General features: G+C 41.8%; 1 protein-coding gene across 1 annotated transcript in view; it reads left to right on the forward strand.

Moving 5' to 3' along the window:
- Nucleotides 1-15,880, forward strand: part of LOC122696385 (placenta-specific gene 8 protein) — a 31,427-nt gene extending 15,547 nt beyond the window's left edge. The window contains exons 2-5 of the mRNA XM_043906318.1: nt 3,497-3,647; nt 5,495-5,619; nt 11,697-11,815; nt 15,600-15,880. Coding sequence (XP_043762253.1) covers nt 3,527-3,647; nt 5,495-5,619; nt 11,697-11,801 — 351 coding nt within the window. The 5' untranslated portion in view covers nt 3,497-3,526 and the 3' untranslated portion in view covers nt 11,802-11,815; nt 15,600-15,880. The remainder of the gene's footprint in view (nt 1-3,496; nt 3,648-5,494; nt 5,620-11,696; nt 11,816-15,599) is intronic.
- The last annotated feature ends 4,590 nt before the right edge of the window (nt 15,881-20,470 follow it).

Genomic DNA, 20,470 nt, shown 5'->3' on the forward strand with positions numbered 1-20,470 from the left:
ATATCATTCTTAAGCTGCATCCCAGCCACTGTCACACTCCATGCTGTCTGTCGGACAAAATCATCAGATGATTAATTAATTCTATCTCAGCTGCCAGGAAGACAGAGCAAATGATTTTGGGGTTCTTCTCTTGTCTAGTCTCTCACCTCACTCAACGCCCAGAAATCTACTCTGAGAATTTCTCTGCCTGCTGGGCCTCAAACCTTGAGTCCCATGCCATCTTCCACAGTGCTCCAATTTCCCCAAGTTTCTTCTTTGCATCTATTGGACCCCTTCACTCCAGGCCTTGGTAGCCTACACGTACTGCTAGGGACAGCCTATTAGACTGGCTGCTACCCAGAAGACCAAATCATAAGCATTGTAGATGCTCAGTCACGAGGAATACACCCCAGCATGGAAAGACTCACCATAGGACATAAGCTCTACAGACAAGGGATCCCTCCTAAGCAAAGTCCTGGCAACCAGTTTACACTTAGCTTGAAAACCCTTCTCTAATTGTTGGGTGGGGTGTCCTGCACATGGTATCATAGGGGCCAGAGATGTCTGGTCAGAAATCAATGGGAGAGAAGAGGATGCTTGAAATCCCATTAGGTCCAAAGGGAATTTAGGGGACGCCCTGCACCCCTTCAGGTTAAAACCTCTTGGTAAAAGTTTCCAGGATGATGGATTCCATTCTAGAAGCACTGTCTTGTTCTCAGTTGCAGGTTACTCAACATGGGAGGATCCCCCTCCAAGTCAGAAAAAACATTTCTGGAGTGTATCCTTAAGAACTGGAAATTCTTTAAAACTGAAGGGTTAAAGAAGGAGAAACTTAAATTCTACTGCAGCAGTGCCTGGACTTATTTTTAAGTTGGGAAATGGAGAAAAATGGCCTGAAAATGGGCCTCTAAATTATAATAAACTTCTGCAATTGGATCTTTATTGCCGCCAGATGAGAGAGTGGAGTGAGATTCCCTATATTCAGGCTTTCACAGTCCTTTAGCAAAATCCTACCCTATGTGGCTCCTGTAATTTAAAACCTGGAGAACAGAAGACTCTCCCAACACTTTAGATGATCTCCTTCTAAGCTCTGATCTCCCAGGGTGGAAACCTAGGACATCCTCCTCCTGACAGTATTCCCACCTAGCCAGTCCACCCCTCATATTAGGCAGAAACTCCAAAAATTACAACTTGGCCCACAAATGCCCATGCCCCAGCTCCTAGATGTGGCCTTTGGGGTATTTAATAATCAAGATCAAGCTCAGGAGGAAGAGAGACCCCAACGTGAGAAAAGACAGGCCAGGGCTCATGCAGAACTGATAGCTGTTTTGGCAGTCATGGTTGGTGACCTCAGGGGGTCCAAGAAAGTTCAACTATTCGTCTGGAAATAAGACCAACAAGAGGAAATGCTACAAACCAAGTCAACTGGCCACTGTGCCCAAGACTGCCAGAAAGAACCTCCCCACCCCGGGCTATGCCCAGATAGCAAACAAACGGGTCACTGGAAGAGGGACTGCCCCCAGCCCCTAAGGGGAAGGGGGACTTTGGCTCCTGAGATGGCCATGCTGAACAACCGGGGTGGCCCTGGGGATTCTGGTGGCTCCCCCCAGTGAGATGTTAATCTCCATCAGGGATCCCTGGGTAGTCCTTGACTCCCATGGCAGAAAAGAAAATTGATTACTTACTTGATACAGTAGCCACTTTACTTTGTCTTAGTTTCTCACACTGGACCTCTCTCCTCCAAAAACTGTACTGTGACTCGTGTGGATGGAAAGCCTCGCACTATTATTTTACTGGGCATTTCCCTTGCCAATTTAAACAGCAGTGGATTTTGCATGCCTTTCTAATTGTGCCTCAGTGTCCTACCCCTGTCCTTGGGAGAGATCGTCTGAGCTCCCCCAGGGCCATACTCAGGTTAGGAGGCCCTGAGCAGACTTTTATCTTGACTCTGACTAAGACAGACCAAACCATTCCCAGAGACAAGGTCCTATTCCCAGCCATATCCTACAGGCAGTAAACTCTTAATGAGACAAAGGAACCCCTGCAAGGGCAGTAAAGGCCCAGCCTATAAGAATGATCCTTGGGCCAGAAACTGCCTATCCATAAAGCAAGTGCTCGGGCCTGGTGCACTGGGAAGACCCAGAGGAATTGCGTGGAAAGGGAGGGGGGAGGGGGGATCGGGATGGGGAATACGTGTAAATCTATGGCTGATTCATATCAATGTATGACAAAACCCACTGGAAAAAAAAAATAAAAGGTGTAATTTATGTACCAAAAAAAAAAAAAAAAAGCTTAAAGAGAAGGGTTTACAATCCCTCATGGATAAATTCCTAAAAGCTGACTCCATGAGTCAGATATTTGCCTTTTTACTTTAGTTCTGTAAATCCTCCCCTTCTGTTCTATAGAAGAAACTGGCATCCAGACCCTGACAAGCTGGTTATTTTGAGACATTAGTCGACTATCCTCTCGGTCAGTCAGCTTTCCGAATAAAGTCGCATTCCTTGCCTCAACATCTCATCTCTTGGATTTATTGGCCTGTTGTGCTTCGAGCAAAGTGAGCTTGGACTCGTTAACAGGCAGCTGCGAGTTAAGTTTTATTTGGGGCAAATGAGGTCTATAGCCTGAGAGACAGCTTCTCAGATAGCTCTGAGGAACTGCTCTAAGAAGGTCAGAGGGGAGGTCAGTATGTATATGATTTTAGTGAAGGGGACACATGCCATCAAGCATGCATTTTGGCAGAAGGTTGCTGCAAGTCACATGGAGCAATTGTCTCCATTAATGATTTTCATTCTTTTATAGATAGGAGAAGATGTGAGAAACTGGGCTCATAAAATCTTGTCACCCACATATCTAACTCTCTGAAGGCCTGTTCTGCCAGTGTTCCCTAGAGCACAGAGTGCTTCATTCCTAATTTCCACCCTGAACTCCTTTCAGGGCATGTTGAAAATCAGCAACTGAGTGGTTAATGACTTAATTCTTGTGGCAGCAAATAATGAGTGACAATTTTTAGTTGGCATGGCTTCCCAGGTGGCACAGTGGTAAAGACCCTACCTGCCCATGCAGGAGACGCAGGAAACAAGGGTTTGATCCCTGGGTTGGGATGATCCCCTGGAGGAGGAAATGGCAAACCACTCCAGTATTCTTGCCTGGGAAATCCCATGGACAGAGGAGCCTGGTGGGCTACAGTCTATGCGGTCACAAAGAGTCAGACACGACTGAGCACACACACGTCATTTACACAGGTTTCCTCATCTGTTTCCCTATCTTGTGCGGAGACCAGATAACTGTTTAAAACAGTACTTACAAGCCTGTCTCATTTCCTAACTCTAAGAGAGGCATCTGTTCCTTTAACCGATTCAGTGAATCCCTTCCTCCAGGAGCCTCTGTAGAAATAGGTTCTTCAAAGACCAGCCGGCAACTTGATCTAAACTTCCTCACTTGCCTGTGAGTCAGAGTCCCTGAGAACAGGCTTCCAAGAGCAATCTCCAGACTACTGACACCAAGTTTTTCCTTTCAGACCACAGCCGCTTAAGAACCTGCATCGAAAATGCAAGCTGCATCTGCTCCAGTGGTCATTGTAACTCAGCCCGGAGTTGGAAGCGGTCCAGCACCTCAAAACTCCAACTGGCAGACGGGCATGTGTGATTGTTTCAGTGACTGCGGTGTCTGTAAGTGCTGGGGAAACCTGTAACTGACTCAGAAGTGAATTTGAACATTGTTGTTGTCCAGTCTCTAAGTTGTATACAACTCTTTGTGACCCCATGGACTGTAGCATGCCAGGGTCCTCTGTCCTCCACAGTTTACTCATATCTTTCCTTCATTTCTCCCTTATGGTGTAATAAAAGTTCTCCTCTCATTCCAAGATACCCTGCATGTCAGGCAATGCTTTGCTAACAAAAAAATCCTGTACTGATTGTAAGTTCATTCTTCTTCACCCTTCAAAGGATAGTCTTACTCCTAAAAAAGTTCTGGAGTTAAGTAAAAAAAAAAAAAAAGGCAATGATTTGAATAATGAACAGGCTTGGCCTAATATAAATAAACCATACATTATATTAGAAGAGATGTTTAAAGTTTAACTTTATTAAAAAGAAAAAAGACTGCTTTTGTTACACATCAATTAAACTCACTACAGTTACACTGTGCCCCATACACAAGGGTTCATTTTCATCCATGGTTTCAGCATGAGCTCACATAAGCATTATTTTTATTTATACATTTAGGATTGTTATACAGATAAGAATAAAGAATTCTGAAGGCAGTTAACTGCTCAGTGGGTAAAATATCTCTAACTCTGCTTCATTTTCTGCTTTGTTTCATTTTATGAGATCCAAGTATACCTGAGAGAAGAAAAGCTCGGGGTAAGATGTGCATGTCAGAGAGGCCAAATGCTTAGGTCTCAACACCAAGCAAGAAACAAACAAACCTGCCTACAAAATAAAAAATAAAACAAATTTTACTCAGAGGTTTTTTGTTCATTTGTTTCTTTCTTTCACCTGTTTCAAATCTACCCAGTGTTCTGAGACAGGGAACGAAAACCTATTAACCTTTAACTTGGCAGAGGAATTAAAATTTGGAATGGAGTTGATAATTACATTGAAAAGCATAGAGGGAAAGAATCACCTGGGACATGGAACCACTGAACTTGTTGATTTGCTCTCCTTGTCCTGCTGCATGACCCGGGCTGGTCACTTGCACTTCTCAGGACATTAGTTCAACATCTGCAAATCATAGTGATCATGAAACCACAACAATAAAACCTTCTAAAGAGGAATATTCTAATCCTCCAAATCCTAGTGTTGTTACTTGAATAAGTGAGTTACAAGTTCTAATATGAGCTTAAAACCGTCACATAGAATTTCTTAAATCATAGATCTGACCAAATCATTCTCCCTTCTTAAAATATTTCAGAAGTTCTTCATGATTTCTGTGACCCCCTCTGAACACTCATACTTCCAAATCGTCCAGTCTCCACCCTGCCTTGGATCCAGCTTCATCCCCATTCTTCCCCCATCCCTGGTTCCAGCCATGTTATGCAAATCCAGCCATTGCTAAGACAAACCAAGTTATCTAAAGAGGCTCTTTCCCCTTTCCTTAATCTATAAAATTCCTAATCATCATTCCATATTCAGATCAAGCAGCAGCATCTTCCCAGAGCACTGGAGGCCCCATTTCTGTGAGTGACACCTCGGCTTCTTGAGTAGGTTCCTGTTGGAGAACTTCTCACGTTATTTGACCTCACTCCTGGACTTCAGACGGAGGCATTGTGGGTAGTGAGGATAACCTCTGAACGGGGCCAGGTTTCAGTGAGTCATCCAGTACATGGAAGAAGGCAGTACAAGGGGGGCCGGGGGGAAGCTGATGTGATGTTGAACAGGAGCAGTGAGGACGGCCTTGGCAGCCGACTATGTGGGAAAGGCCCCAGGGCTTGGAACTGCCATCCATGAGCACACCCTGACTCTCAACCATGGTGGAGGGCAGAATGCAGTAATTCATACCTCTGTTTTCACGCATCCAGGTCTCTGCGGCACATTTTGCTTCACGTGTCTTGCGTGTCAAGTTGCAGCTGACATGAATGAATGTTGTCTGTGCGGAGCAACTGTCGCGATGAGGACCCTCTACAGGACTCGATACGGCATTCCGGTGAATCTTTTACAATATTGTATCATTCGAATATGCACCCACATTCAAAATAATTGTGATAAACATGGAGGCCATTTGATGGTATCTGTCAACTGAACTGGGGCTTCCCAGGTGGCGCTAGTGGTAAAGAAAGAGGCAGATGCAGGAGATGTAAGAGACATGGGTTCAATCCCTGGGTGGGAAAGATCCCCTGGAGGAGGACATGCCCGCAGGCATCAACTAAATTTGGTTGGTAGGCGTTTCCTGGCATGTGCAACCTGGCATGTGCATTCTATTATTGTAACAATAGATCCTCTGGTTATATGACCTCCTTCCACATCTCTGTGAAAACCATAGAAAACAAACAACTCTCATATTTGCAATGTATGTCATACAACGGAAGAGGATTGTTCAGAGCCATGCCCATACTATGCCCCAAGTACATTACATGTTACATCACAAAAACCTCGCACCATCCCTGTAAAGTAAGTAGATCTACCACATTTTACAGATGAGAAAAGTTTTAAAAGGTAGAATAACTCAGGCAAAGAAATGCACTAGTCGAAAAGGAGTCATTACTCAACTCTAACTTTTCATGCCTGCACACTCCATTACACCATGCTAAGTCACTTCAGTCACGTCTGACTCTCTGTGGCCCAGTGCACTGTAGACCACCAAGGGCTCTGTCCACGGGATTCTGTCCATGGGATTCTCCAGGCAAGAATACTGGAGTGGGTTGCCATGCCCTCCTCCAGGGGATCTTCCTGACCCAAGGCTCGAACCAGCGTCTCTTATGTCTCCTGCATTGGCAGGAAGGTTCTTAAGCACTAGCACCACCTGGGATGCCCCCTTCATTACACCATAAGCTTCACTTATGTAACAGAAGGTTTTAGTGCTCTCCAGAAACAGAACCAAAAGGAGATAGAGATGATATGAATATAGATATATAAAGAGAGCAAGAAGTTTTAAGGAATTGCCTTATATCATTGTGGGGACTGGTAAGTCCAAAAAGCAAGACAGGCTGACAGGCTGGGAAGAGTTGCAGAGTCCAAAGGCAGCCTGCTGGCAGAATTCCTTCTTGTTCAGGGGAGATTGCTCTTTCTCTATTAAGGCCTTCAAAAATTAGGTGAGGCCCACCCACATTCTGGATGGTTGCTCTAAGTTTACTGATTTAAGCATTAATTTCATCTGAAATATTACCCTCACAGAAACATCCAGAATAGCATTTGACTGAATATGTGGGTACTATGGCCTAGCCAAGTTGACACATAAAATTAACCATCACAGAACAAATAAATAGAATATTTAAGGAGCTAATTTTACTCCATTGAAACTATTTTTTTGCTTAAAACATTTGTTAGTTTTTTAATCATAAAAATATTACATGTATAGGTAATTTTATGACAAATTTAAACACAGAGATATATAAAATAAAAAGTGAAAATCTAACTGCTTTATGCCCAATTCCACTATTCAGTGATAAAAATTTTATTAATATCAATAATTTGGTGTGCATCCTCCTATAAGGCTTTACCTCTCAGTGGTAAAGAATCTGCCTGCCAATGTAGGAGACACAAGAGACACCAGTTTGATTCCTGGATTGGGAATATCCCCTGGAGTAGGAAATGGCAACCCATTCTAGTAACCTTGCCTGGAAAATTCCATGGGCAGAGGAGCTTGATGGGCTATATAGTCCATGGGGTCACAAAGAGTCAGACACGACTGAGCATTCAGTCTTTGGGCTTTTGTTCTCCTCTAAGGCATATAAATAGATAGATAGATTAGATATAACTACACCTATAACTCTAGAGCTAAACATATGTGGTTTGGGATTTGCAGGGCTCTTTTATTTTGTTTCTATGTTTTAAATGAGTTCATACTATATTATAACCTGTTTTTTTCCACTTAATATAAGGTAGACCCCCTTTATGTCCGTAATATAGATTCTTTTTCATGTCTACATAGTATTCCATCATATAGATTATTTACTTAATCACTTTCTTATTGATGAAACCTTAAGTAATGCTGCAGTTGTACACAGCATTTTGTACACACTGGTATTTTTGTAAGATAGTATACTGTTAATAGATTTGATTGATAGATCACAGGATATGCACATTCAAAATCTGAAAGGTACTATCTACTCACATACTTTTGTAATCTTTCCTTCTTTTCCCCCACTTCTTCCCAAAGCAACCACCAATATGCTTTCTGTCACTGTAGATTAGTTTTCATTGTCTACCATTTTATATAAGAGAACTACATAGTGTGTGGGCTTCCCTTGTAGCTCAGCTGGTAAAGAATCCGCCTATAGTACACGAGATTCCAGTTCAATTCCTGGGTCAGGAAGATCAGCTGAAGAAGGGATAAGCTACCCACTCCAGTATTCTTGGGCTTTACTAGTGGCTCAGCTTGTAAAGAATCTGCCTGCAATGCGGAAGGCTTGGATCAATCCCTGGGTTGGGAAGATCCCCTGGAGAAGGAAACAGCTACCCTCTCCAGTATCTTGGCCTGGAGAATTCCATGGACTGTATAGTCCATGGGGTTGTAAAGAGTTGGACAAGACTGAACGACTTTCACTTTTCACCATACAGTGTACTATTTTATGCAGCGTCTTTCACTCAGTATGATTTTTTGAGGATTCATCAAGTTGTTGTGTACACTTAAAATGTGTTAGGAAGGCAGATCTCATGCTAAGTATTTTTAACCCCCAAAAAAATTAGAAAAAAAAAAAGAAAATATTTGAATGGCAAATAAGTACATAAGAAGATGTTCAACATCATCAGTCACTAGAGAAATGCAAATGAAAACCATAGTGAGGTACTGCCATATATCTATTGGGACAGCTAAAATAAACAGACTAACTCACACCAAGTGTTAGCTTATATGGAGGAACCGAAACCCTCATGCACTGATGGTTGGAGTGTAAAATATAGTTTCTTAAAAAGTTAAACATACACCTGCTTTTTGGCCCAGCCATTCTGCTCCTAGATATCTACCCTGCAAAAATACATATCCATATCAAGACTTGTACACAAATATTTAGAGTAGTTTTGCTTGCAATAGCCAAAAACTAAAAAAACATCCCAAATGTCCCCCAGCAGGTGAATGAATAAACAAATTGTGGTCTATCTATCCATGTAATAGTATACTACTCAACAATAAAAAGGAATGAACTATTGATAAACACAATTTGGATGAATCTCAAGATAAATATAATATTAAGTTGTGGGTAAAAATTTCAGGATCATCACTAAAAGGATAAAAATTAGTTGTGGAACATCTGAAACTACTAAAAGGGGACTTCGCTAATGGTCCAGTGGTTAAGACTTCACTTTCCAACGTAGGGTGGGGCATTCGATCCCTGCTCAAGGAGCCAAGATCCCACATGTCTCAAGGCCAAAGAAACAAAACATGAAACAATGAAGCAATAATGTAACAAATTCAATAAAGGCTTTAAAAACGGTCCCCATCCAAAAAAAAAAAATCTTAAAAAAAAAAAAATTACTGCTAAAGGGAACAAAGGGCTTCCCTAGTGGCTCAGATGGTAAAGAAACTGCCTGCAATGCAGGAGACCTGGGTTCAATCCCTGGGCTGGGAAGATCCTCTGGAGGAGGGCATGGCAACCCACTCCAGTATTCTTGCCTGGAGAATCCCCATGGACAGAGTAACCTGGCAGGCTATACAGTCCATGGGGTGGCAAAGAGTCGGACACAACTGAGCGACACACAACTAAGCATAGCACAGCAAAGGGAACAAAAGGAACCGGGAAAGGTCTATTCAGCCAAAAAAAAAAAAAAAAAAGGTAGGAAAAATTAACATTTGATGAATAGGAAACATAGAACAATTTGCCTGTCTCATCGGTGGAAATGATTTAGATGTCTCTGCTGTGCTAAAATGTCTTTACCTCTTACTGTTTCTCTTAACACTTTTGTGGTGAGTCCTTGGGAGCCTGGCCTCTTATGCAATGGGTGAATAGCTCCCCACTTATCTCACCCCTCTTCTTTGCTGGGGCCCCAAAGCCCACATGAGGTTGTCCGTTAAACTGCTCTGCACTGTGCCCCAGGCAAGGCCGCAGCTGGCCGTTCTGGGCTGGCCCAGCCACAAAAGCTGGCTTCAGTTAACCTCCCGTCTTTCATTCCCCAGCCTGTTCCTTCCTCCTTTCTGATCTCACAGGTTTAGGTTTGGGGTTTATCTAACGCGGTGCCCCTGATTATGTTAAGTTTCATGTTCCTGAGTTCTGTTTTACTTTTCTCCATCAACATAATCCCATCTGCTTCATTTTTTTTTTTTCAAAAATTTCTGAAGATTTCTGGCTCACTAAGTCCCCCCAGCCCTATTTTCTAGTGCGGCTTGAATGTTATTTAACAAAGCTCTGCAAGCACATAGTTGTTAAAATTACCTAATTTACAAGGTTTGTTGAGAAAAATAATAGTCCCCAAACTTCTATTCCCCATTTCCTCTTTCCCAGAGCCGTTTTCCTCCATATCTCCAAATTGTAGACTTGTATTGCTACCTTTTGACTGTTCAGTTGGGGGCGTTGTCTAGGGGCCTCCCATCATGGAAGATGAGAATTTAGTTCTGTTTTCTCCCCCTTCTGCACCACGGACATGCACTCTACCCCTACCCCACTCCCTCCAATATATGAAGTGAAAGTTGCTCAGTTTTGTCCAACTCTCTGCAACCCCATGGACTATACAGTCCATGGAGTGCTCGCTTTGGCAGCACATATATTATACAGTCCATGGAATTCTCTAGGCCAAAATATTGGAGTAGGTAGCATTGCCCTTCTCCAGGGGACCTTCCCAATCCAGGGATCAAACCCAGGTCTCCCACATTGTAGGTGGATTCTTTACCAGCTGAGCCACAAGGGAAGCCCCCCTCCAATATGATTATATATAGTTTTGGCTAAGTCCATATTTAGCATTTACATTATGACACCTATATTTGCTCTTCAGAGCTGAGTTGAATTGTGTAATGAACAATGATTGCCTTGTCTACTAAACTTGGTTTTTCCTACTATTAATAACTCTTGACTTTTTCATTAGGAGTTTTCCATTTACTTAGAAGTAATCCAATCCCAAACTCTTTCCAGTTTTCTAAATCTCTTCCCTAAACATCACACAGACATCCTATCATCTTCATCTTCTTGATGAAATCACTCCGTGACCTGCTACCCTTTGAACCAGTTTTCCATTCCTCATGCTCTGCTTCCGCCCTGCCATCTCCATCATCTTGACCTGGGGATTCCTTTAACCAGTCCCGCATGTTAGGTTCTGGTTTCTTATACCCCACATCCTCTTCTTTCTTAGTTTGCTTCTTCATTCTGGTGGGGGCACCTTCTAGGAGCTTCCTGATACAGGGAAAGGGTATAGGAGAAAAGAATTTTGAGATTTTACTTCCTGAAACTGTTTATTTTACCTTCCTTTGATAGTTTGTTGGATCTTTTCTTTTTTTTTCCAATCTTTCACCTCTCTTTAATCTTTTGCCTCTTCTGCCTCATGGACTCTTTTTCCTTTTTAAATTTTATGTATTCACTTTTTTTTGGCTGTGTTGGGTCTTTGTTCCCGCGAAGGCTTTTCTCTAGTTGTGGCACACGGGGGCTACGCAGTGTGTGGGCTTCTCACTGCAGTAGCTTCTCTTGTCGCAGAGCACCGGCTCTAGAGAGCATGGACTTCAGTAGTTGCAGCACATGGACTCAGTAATTGCAGCTCCTGGGGTCCAGAGTGTGGCCTCGATAGTTGTGGTACAGGGGCTTCGTTGACCCATAGCATGTGGGATCTTCCCAGACCAGGGATCCAACCTGGGTCTTCTGCATTGGCAGGTGGATTCTTTACCACTGAACCACCAGGGAAGCCCCTGGTTGGATTGCTTCTATTTTCAATATTACAAAGTGCAGGAAAACATCTGATGTGATAAAAAGAGACAGGAGTTATGTGGATAAATCAGCTAACATTTTCCTGAATGTATCCATCCCAACTTCAAATTCAAAGCATCAGCGACTTCTGCTTCTCTTCAAAATGTCTTGAAAACCCACGAGCCTTTATTTCCACATAGGTGGATTTTTACATTTCTGTTTCTTTTCTATTTTCCAACAGGGATCCATTTGTGATGACTACATGGTGACCCTTTGCTGTCCTCTGTGTTCTCTTTGCCAAATCAAGAGAGACATCAACAGAAGGAGAGCCAATCGCACTTTCTAAAAAAAGAATCAATGGTAAGTCCCAGAATCTGTGAATGTTTAGAAATGTAATTAAGGGCTTTGTAAACAAAGTATTATTTTGAACAATAATTCAATAATAGCAGTTCTTTAAGTCTTTCAAATGTTATCTTAAAAGAAAGATAGATTTTGATTTCTTCTTATGAAGAAGATAGCTGTACTGGCTTGTTCAAGCTACTATAACAAAAAGGCCTGAACAGGTTAAACATCAGGAACTTATGTCTCACAGTTCTGGATGGTGGGAAGTCCAAGATCAAGGTATGAGCCAGTTCAGTTTCTTGGCGAGGGTGCTCTTCTTAGCTTGCAGTTGGCTACCTTTTTGCTGTGTCTTCAAAGACTAGGGAGAGAAAGTGTTTTGGTCTTTCCTCTTATGAGGATAGTAATCCCATCATGGGGACCTCACCTTCATGATCTCATCTAAACCTTATTAACTCCCAAAGGCTCCAACTCCTAATACCATCACATTGGGGGTTGGGGTTTCAATATCCCAGTTTTGGGAGCGGGACACAAACATTCAGTTCATAACTCTATATATTGAAACTGTATTTTTATAAATAAAGGGATGACTTTTCTAGACTTCTCAGAATTCTAGTGGTCTATTAATGAAACACCACTTGCAAAAGCATATATATATATATATATATATATATATATATAAAATACAAGAGTGTGGTGAGATACAAAAGTAGTGAATACATGCTCCTTCCTAATACAAACAAACTGACAAAAGAAACTGGTAAATAATTACAAAGTAGTACAGCAAGTGAAAATTATGTTACATAAATTTGGGTTGATTGTGGCATAAAGCATATCAATACTTGAGGTGAGGTTAAACAGAAAAGTCTTATTGGGGATGGTAGACTTTGAAAGAGGTGGAATTCTATATAGAATATTTGGAAATGTTATGTAGAATGTCATCATCTGAAATTCAATCAAGTTATTTTTCAACTCATTCTTCCAATATTCTCAGAATTCGCTATTGAGGATGTAGTAAAGTAGAAATCAACATGATTTTTTTTTTAAACATGATTTTGATGATCTTCTATAGAACGTATCTTGAGTATGGGAAGAAAACATTAATTTTCCCATGCTTTGCAAAAATTCCACTTCCTTTCTCAAGTGAATGAGAACTCTGTACAGGTTAACAAACAATAACACTTGGAAGGTGCGTTTTTAAATATTCATGTGTGTAGCACATAATGTCTCAAGCACCTAGTACCGTGTGGGACACTGTTAGGATTTGGGGGAACAAAAGGAGATAAGTTGGTCCTCTTGTCCTTTGAGACTTTATACTCCAAAAAACAGCGTTAATAAAATGCAAACTTTTACCAGTGCCTTTAGACAAAGTGCTATTTTATGCTCAGAGGTAGAAAAGATGATATTCTGTGAGATGTACAAGTGAAAGTTTCTTGAAAGAAGTGGTTTTTGATTTTGAAGAGGAAGTGAGCATCAGGGTCTCAAGAGGAAATATGTGGCACCCAAGCTGTGGGAAGAGAAGGATTTAATGAAACCACCTGCAGGGTGGGTGGGAGGAGACAGGAGATGGGAACCATGACCAGCCCTGGGCCTCTGGAGGAGGGGAGGGAGCAGTGACTAGAATCCCAAAGGAGAAAGCTGTATGATGGCTGCCCTGAGCGGACCTGAGCAGCCCAGGGCAGCCCTGCAGGAAGGAGTCACCGGGGAAGGCGCCCTGACCTCACGTTCTGACGTCCTTCTGGGCTTCCCATTGGCTGAACCCACCAGGAAGGCAGAGACACGGATGGTGTTGCTAGGGTACACAGGTCAGCCTCCCAGGGCAGAGTGCAGGGTGGACAAGGGTAGAAATAGAGCAGATGGGACCAACAGAAGATTTCTGACTCAAGATGGGAATTTAATGAATAGAGATGGGTGTTGCCTCTCAACAGCAGCATGAGTGAAACTATGTGCTGTGCTATGCTAAGGCGTTCTGTCATGTCGGATTCTTTGCGACCCTACAGACCGTAGCCCACCAGGCTCCTCTGTCCATGGGATTCCCCCAGCAAGAATACTGGAGTGGGCTGCCATGCTCTCCTCCAGGGGAGCTTCCCAACCCAGGGATCGAACCTACGTCTCCTACGGCTACTGCACTGCAGGTGGATGCTTTCCGGTTGAGCCTCCAGGGAGGCCCGATGAAACTACAGAGGCAAAAAGAGGAAAAAACATATTTATGAGTTTAGGTTCCTCTTGGCAGGAACACATAGGGGGGGAAATAATGAGAAATGAAATATTTTACTGCAGTGTCATGAAAACTAGGCTAATGATCTGGGCTTTTATTTGGTAAGCACTGGGGAGTTATTTTGGGGCTTCCCAGGTGGCCCTAGTGGTAAAGAATCTGACTGCCAAAGCAGGAGACATAAGAGACACAGTCCCTGAGTCAGAAAGATCCCCTGGAGGAGGGCATGGCAACCCACTCCAGTATTCTTGCCTGGGGAATACCATGGACAGAGGAGTCTGGTGGGCTACGGTCCATAGGGTCGCAAAGAGTCGGACACGACTAAAGCAACTTAGCATTCAGGCAAGGGAATTATTTTAGGTTGTAAGTAAAGGAGTAACATATGTAGAGTTATGTTTTAGAAAAATTAACCTGGTAATGGTATGTACACAGACTGGACAGGGTAAGGTCAGAAGCAGAGGTGGCCTTACATCATTTCAACACTGTTTAAATAAACACATGAGACAATTTGGATAAAACATTAAGAGCTATCCACACATACATAAATCCTGGCATCTGAGCTTTTTTTTTTTTTAAGTTCAAGGAAACTATCTCTCTGAATTTTTAAGCTGGTTTGATGTAAAATATCTTAGTGGTCCTGACTCTTGCTCATCAGCTTGGACCCTACATTATTCATTGACAATAAAACTTTACATATCCAAATATCTGTAATGGGAGAATCAAAAGATAAAGATTAAAGAATAATATGATTTATGTTAAAAACAGACTGAGAAAATTTAAAATAAAAAAAAAAAAACAGACTGAGGCAAAGAGGTATAAGAACCAACTAAAAAGGGAGAATAGACAGATTTCCCAGAAGTACAGAATTTTACATAATTAATGAAGGTGTGCCTCCTATAAGGAAAGAAAGCATTATTTCCCACCTCTTAAGTATGGTGTGCATAGTGACTTTCAAAGTGTACAGTATGAAAAGGGGAAGGGGGTGCGGGAATAACCTTGGAAGACTAACCAGGTGGAAAAACTGGACAAAATTACTTTAGCCAGTTATCATCAGTGGTGTCCTGTTGATAGCATGTACCCCTAAAATGATGTGATGAAACTGGTGCTTTACCTCTGTGGTCTTCCTCTCGACACCCCATAACTCCAGTCTAACCATCATAAAAACATCAGACAAAAAAACTGAGGCCCATTCTGCAAAATACAAAAATTAAGGCAGATTCTCCTCAAAACTGTCAAGGTCATCAGAAACAAGAAATGTGCAGTCACGGTTTAGAGGAGCTTAAGGAAACTTAATGAGTAGAGGTAATATGCTATCTGAATGGGATCTTGGAACAGCACAGGGACATTATGTAAAAACTGAGCAATCTGAATAAAGGACAGTCTTTGATTAATAATCTATCAACATTGGTTCATTAGTTGTGATACACCTACCATAGTAAGATGCTAGCCAGTAGGGAAACTGGTGCAGTTATATGGGAACTCTCTTTGCAACTTTTCTATAAATCTAAAATGATTCTAAAATTAAATCTTTATTAAAAATTAAAAAGCAGATTGAGAAAATTTAACCTTATTCTTTTGTGTCCTTCGTAGGTGGAGAGCTCCTTTCTCCCCCTTTCTTCTGTGGTCGCTCTCCTGACCCGGTGAAGAGCTCAACACCTCTTCAGCTTTTCCACTTCCTGCAATTGAAATATAATTGACCTTTTTAATCACAATCAGTGGGGTTTAAAACAAACTGAACTTTTATTTCAAAGGAGTGTTATCCCTTAGTTTTGCCAAATGGTCCAGCATAGTTTCTCCTTGCTATTAAGTTTTCCAGCTTATAAATTCTGATTACATTTTAAAATATGATCAAATAAAAGATTTTACAAGCATGATTCTTTACAGTTCTTTGCTCTCAATAAAATGTCTTACTGTCATTAGTCAATTCCAAGGGCCAATATCATAATTTTGTTCTTATAGTTTGTTTTCCTAACAGGAGATTTTGGTCCACAGCAATTCAGCTCTCTTTCATTTAAGAAGTTTAAGAGAGAGAGAAAAAGACTACAGATAACTATTCTAAGTCAGTGGTCCCCAACCATTTTGAACCAGGAACCGGTTCCATGGAAGACAATTTTGCCATGAATGGGGGCTGGGGGTAGGGGTGGGGTGGGGTGGGGCCGGTGGAGGAGAGAGAGGGAAGGATGGTTTCTGGATGATTCAAGCACATTACATTTATTGTGCACTTTATTTCTATTATTATTACATCAGCTCCACCTCAAATCATCAGGCATTACATTCCAGAGGTTGGGGACCCCTGTTCTAAGACACTTACAGGACATTTAACCAACGCTTTCCCTTCTTTTCGTGTTATTTACAAGCATTATTAATGCTGGCAAAGCAACAATGCACTAGGTTCTGCTTCCCAACTGCATGCTTGATGGTTTCATTGTTGTGTTATTGATTTTCTCTTTTGCATATGAGATATCAAAGCAAGTAATAAAAATTCAATTGTCAAATTCAATATGATTCCATTTTGGTTAAATACTGATAGATAAACGTGTGAAGCAATCATTTCTTTTTTTCACATTTCTTGTCCTGTTTATCCTCTGCAACATTTTGCCCTGCTGAAAATCTCACTTCTTAATTTCCTTTCTTTCTCCCCCTACACTCCTGAGTCCATTTCATTTGTTGGGGTGGAGGGTGGGGGAAGGCAACCTTCAGACCAGTAGAAATATCTATTATAAGTAAAAATATCTATTAGTAGAAATATCTACTGTAAGTAGGTATTTCACTATAAGTATATTGTGAAATTTCAGTGAGAAAAAATGTAAAACCACCTGGAACTTAATAGGCACTCAAACTTGAGTCCTTCGCCCCCTTTTTTCACTTGCCTTATAGATGTAGGTGTTTTGCCAAGTTCTATCCTGGGTCCACTCCTTTCACACCTCATAGTCTTCCTACTGCTGCTGCTGCTGCTGCTGCTAAGTCGCTTCAGTCGTGTCCAGCTCTGTGTGACCCCATGGACCGCAGCCTACCAGGCTCCTCTGTCCCTGGGATTCTCCAGGCAAGAACACTGGAGTGGGTTGCCATTTTCTTCTCCAATGCATGAGAGTGAAAAGTGAAAGTGAAGTCGCTCAGTCGTATCCGACTCCTAGCGACCCATGGACTGCAGCCCACCAGGTTCCTCTGTCCATGGGAGTTCCCAGGCAAGAGTACTGGAGTGGGGTGCCGTTGGCTTCCCCGCATAGTCTTCTTGCTGCTGCTGCTAAGTCGCTTCAGTCCTGTCCGGCTCTGTGCGACCCCATAGACGGCAGCCCACCAGGCTCTGCCGCCCCTAGGATTCTCCAGACAAGAACACTGGAGTGGGTTGCCATTTCCTTCTTAGAATCATCTATTCTCATAGCTTCAAATGCCTCCTATATACCAAGGAGGACTGTATTTCTAGTTTCTTCCGTACTATTGATCTTCAGAATGTCTCTTCCACTGCCTACAAAACAAGTGCTTCTTGGTGTTCCCCTACCCACTCTCTATCCAACAGGTCAAACGATTTCACTACCCAGGTTTTCAAGGTAATAAATCTAGATACCATTGAAACCTGAATTGTCTCATCACACCCTTCTCCCTTCTCCTCACTACTCAGACACCAACTTCTGTCACTTAAACTCCACTTGATAACCCTAGTGGATGATCTGTTTTATTTGTTCCTATATCCACAGTGCCTAGAAAAATGCCTGACATCTAGTAGATACATACGCAAATCGCTTTGGCCACCTAATACCAAGAACTGACTCACTGGAAAAGGCCCTGATGCTGGAAAAGATTGAAGGCAGGAGGAGAAGGGGACAACAGAAGATGAGATGGTTGGATGGCATCACCAACTCGATGGACATGAGTTTGAGCAGCCTCCGGGAATTGGTGATGGACAGGGAAGCCTGGCGTGCTGCAGTCCATGGGGTCGCAGAGTCAGACACGACTGAGCGACTGAACTGAAGAGATCAATTATTGAATATATTACTCTGTCCTCTCCTCTTTGTCTCCACTGCCAAGAATGTAGTCCAAGCCCACATTACGTCTTTTGAGATTCATGTTTATAGCTCCTGAGTTAGTTTCTCAGCCTCTAGTATCTCCAGCTCCCATTGCTTTCTCCCCAGTCCATCCTTGTACACTGCTTGCCTTGAGAAAATTGTAAACATCCTAAAAAAAATTTCCCTGATCCTTCACGATGTAACCTCAATCTACCTCTTTAGCCTATTCTCCCACCATGTTTTCACTCTCCAAAGTTCCTGTTTTCCCTACTTCAAACACACATACTTATTTCAAATTTCCAATTCCAAATGCTCATTGCTTATATATAAGCAATTGACCTTTAAAACATATCTATCCGGTTGTGCTGGGTCTTAGTTGCAGCACTCAGGATCCTCACCGCGGCACACAGGATCTATCACTGCACTGTTTGGGCTTCTCTAGTTGTGGCACCGAGCTCAGTAGTTGCAGCGTGTAGGCTTAGTTGCCCCACGACACATGGGATCTTAGTTCCTGGACCAGGAATCAAACCTGCAACCCCTCATTGGAAGGCAGATTCGTAACCACTGGACCACCAGGGAAGTCCTGAAAGCTACTGACCTTTGTATATTAATCTCATATCCTGCAACTTGGCTATGACTGCTTATTAGTTGCAAGAATTTTTTCTTCTGGTTTCTTGAGATTTTCTACATAGATAATCATGTCAACTGTGAACAGAGATAGTTTTATTTCTTCCTTCCCGGTTGAGTTCAGTTCAGTTGTTCAGTTGTGTCCGACTCTTTGAGACCCCATGGACTGCAGCACGCCAAGCTTTTCTGTCTATCACCAACTCCCAGAGCTTGCTCAAACTCATGTCCATCGAGTTGGTGATGCCATCCAACCATCTCATCCTCTGTTGTCCCCTTCTCCTCCTGCCTTCAATCTTTCCCAGCATCAGGGTCTTTTCCAAGGAGTCGCTTCTATGCATGAGGTGGTCAAAGTATTGGAGTTTCAGCTTCAGCATCAGTCCTTCCAATGAATATTCAGGACTCATTTCCTTTAGGATCGACTGGTTTGATCTCCTTGCAGTCCAAGGGACTCTCAAGAGTTTTCTCCAACACCACAGTTCAAAAGCATTAATTTTTTGGCACTTTCTTTATGGTCCAAATCTCACATCCATACATGACTACTGCAAAAACCATAGCTTTGACTATATGGACATTTGTCAGCAAAGTAACGTCTCCATTTTTTAATATGCTCTCTGGGTTGGTCATAGCTTTCCTTGCAAGGAGCAAACGTCTTTAATTTCATGGCTGCAGTCACCATCTGCAGCCAGTTTGTATTTAAAGGTTAACTTTCTTTTCTGGTCTTACGGCATCACCCAGGACTATAATGCAATGTTCAATAAGAGTGGTGAGGGAATTCCCTGGTAGTCCAGTAGTTAGGACTCTGCCTTCAGTGCCAAGGGTGCAGGTTCAATAACTGGTGAGGGATTCCACAAGCCCCCAGGCACAGCCAAAAATATAGGAGTGGTGAGAGTGGACAGCTTTGCCTTATTCCTGATCTTAGGGGAAAGAATCTAGCAATCTAGTTTCTCATCATTATGAAGTTAGCTATGGGGTTTTGTACATATTCTTTATTAAATTGAGGAAATTCCTCTGTATTCCTAGCTTGTTGAAATTTTTTATCATGAATAGGTGTTGGGTTTTATAAAAATGCTTTTTCTCTATTTATTGGTATGACCAAAGAACTTTTCTTCCACAGCTTATAGATGTGATGAGCTACATTAATTGATTTTTTAATGTTGAACCAATTTATACACCTGGAATAAATCCCACTTGGTCAGGGCATATAATTCTTTTTATGTGTTGCTGGATTTGACTCGCTAATGTTTTGTTAAAAATTTTTGCATCTATGTTCATGATAGATACAGAACTGCAGTTTTCCTTTCTTGTAATATCTTTATCTGGCTTTGGTGGAAGGATGATGCTTGCCTTTAAAAAAAAGAATGAAGAAGTGTTCTCTATGCTTCTATTTTCTGAGATTGTAGAGAATTGGTGTGATTTCTTCCTTAAATGTTTGATAAAGTTCACTAGTGAACTCATCAGGGCCCAGTGCTTTCTGTTATAGAAGGTTATTAATCATTGATTTAAAAAATTTAATAGTTATAGGCCTATTCAGACTGTTTTTTGTGAGAATTTGGTAGATTATATCTCTCATAGAATTAGTCCATATCATCTAAGTTATCAAATTTGTCAGCATAGAGCTATTTATAATATTTCCTTCATTATTCCTCTAATCTTCATAGGATCTGTAGTGATGACCCCCTTTATTTCTGATATTAGTAATTTGTGTCTTCTCCTTATCTGGCTAGAGTCAACCATTTTATTCATTTTTTCAGAGAAAAAGGCTTTGATTTCATTGATTTTCTCTTATTAACTTCCTGTTTTCAAGTTTCACTGATTTACACTCTACTCTGA

The sequence above is a fragment of the Cervus elaphus genome, chromosome 6, assembly GCF_910594005.1.
Source record: "Cervus elaphus chromosome 6, mCerEla1.1, whole genome shotgun sequence".
Classification (NCBI taxonomy): domain Eukaryota; kingdom Metazoa; phylum Chordata; class Mammalia; order Artiodactyla; family Cervidae; genus Cervus; species Cervus elaphus.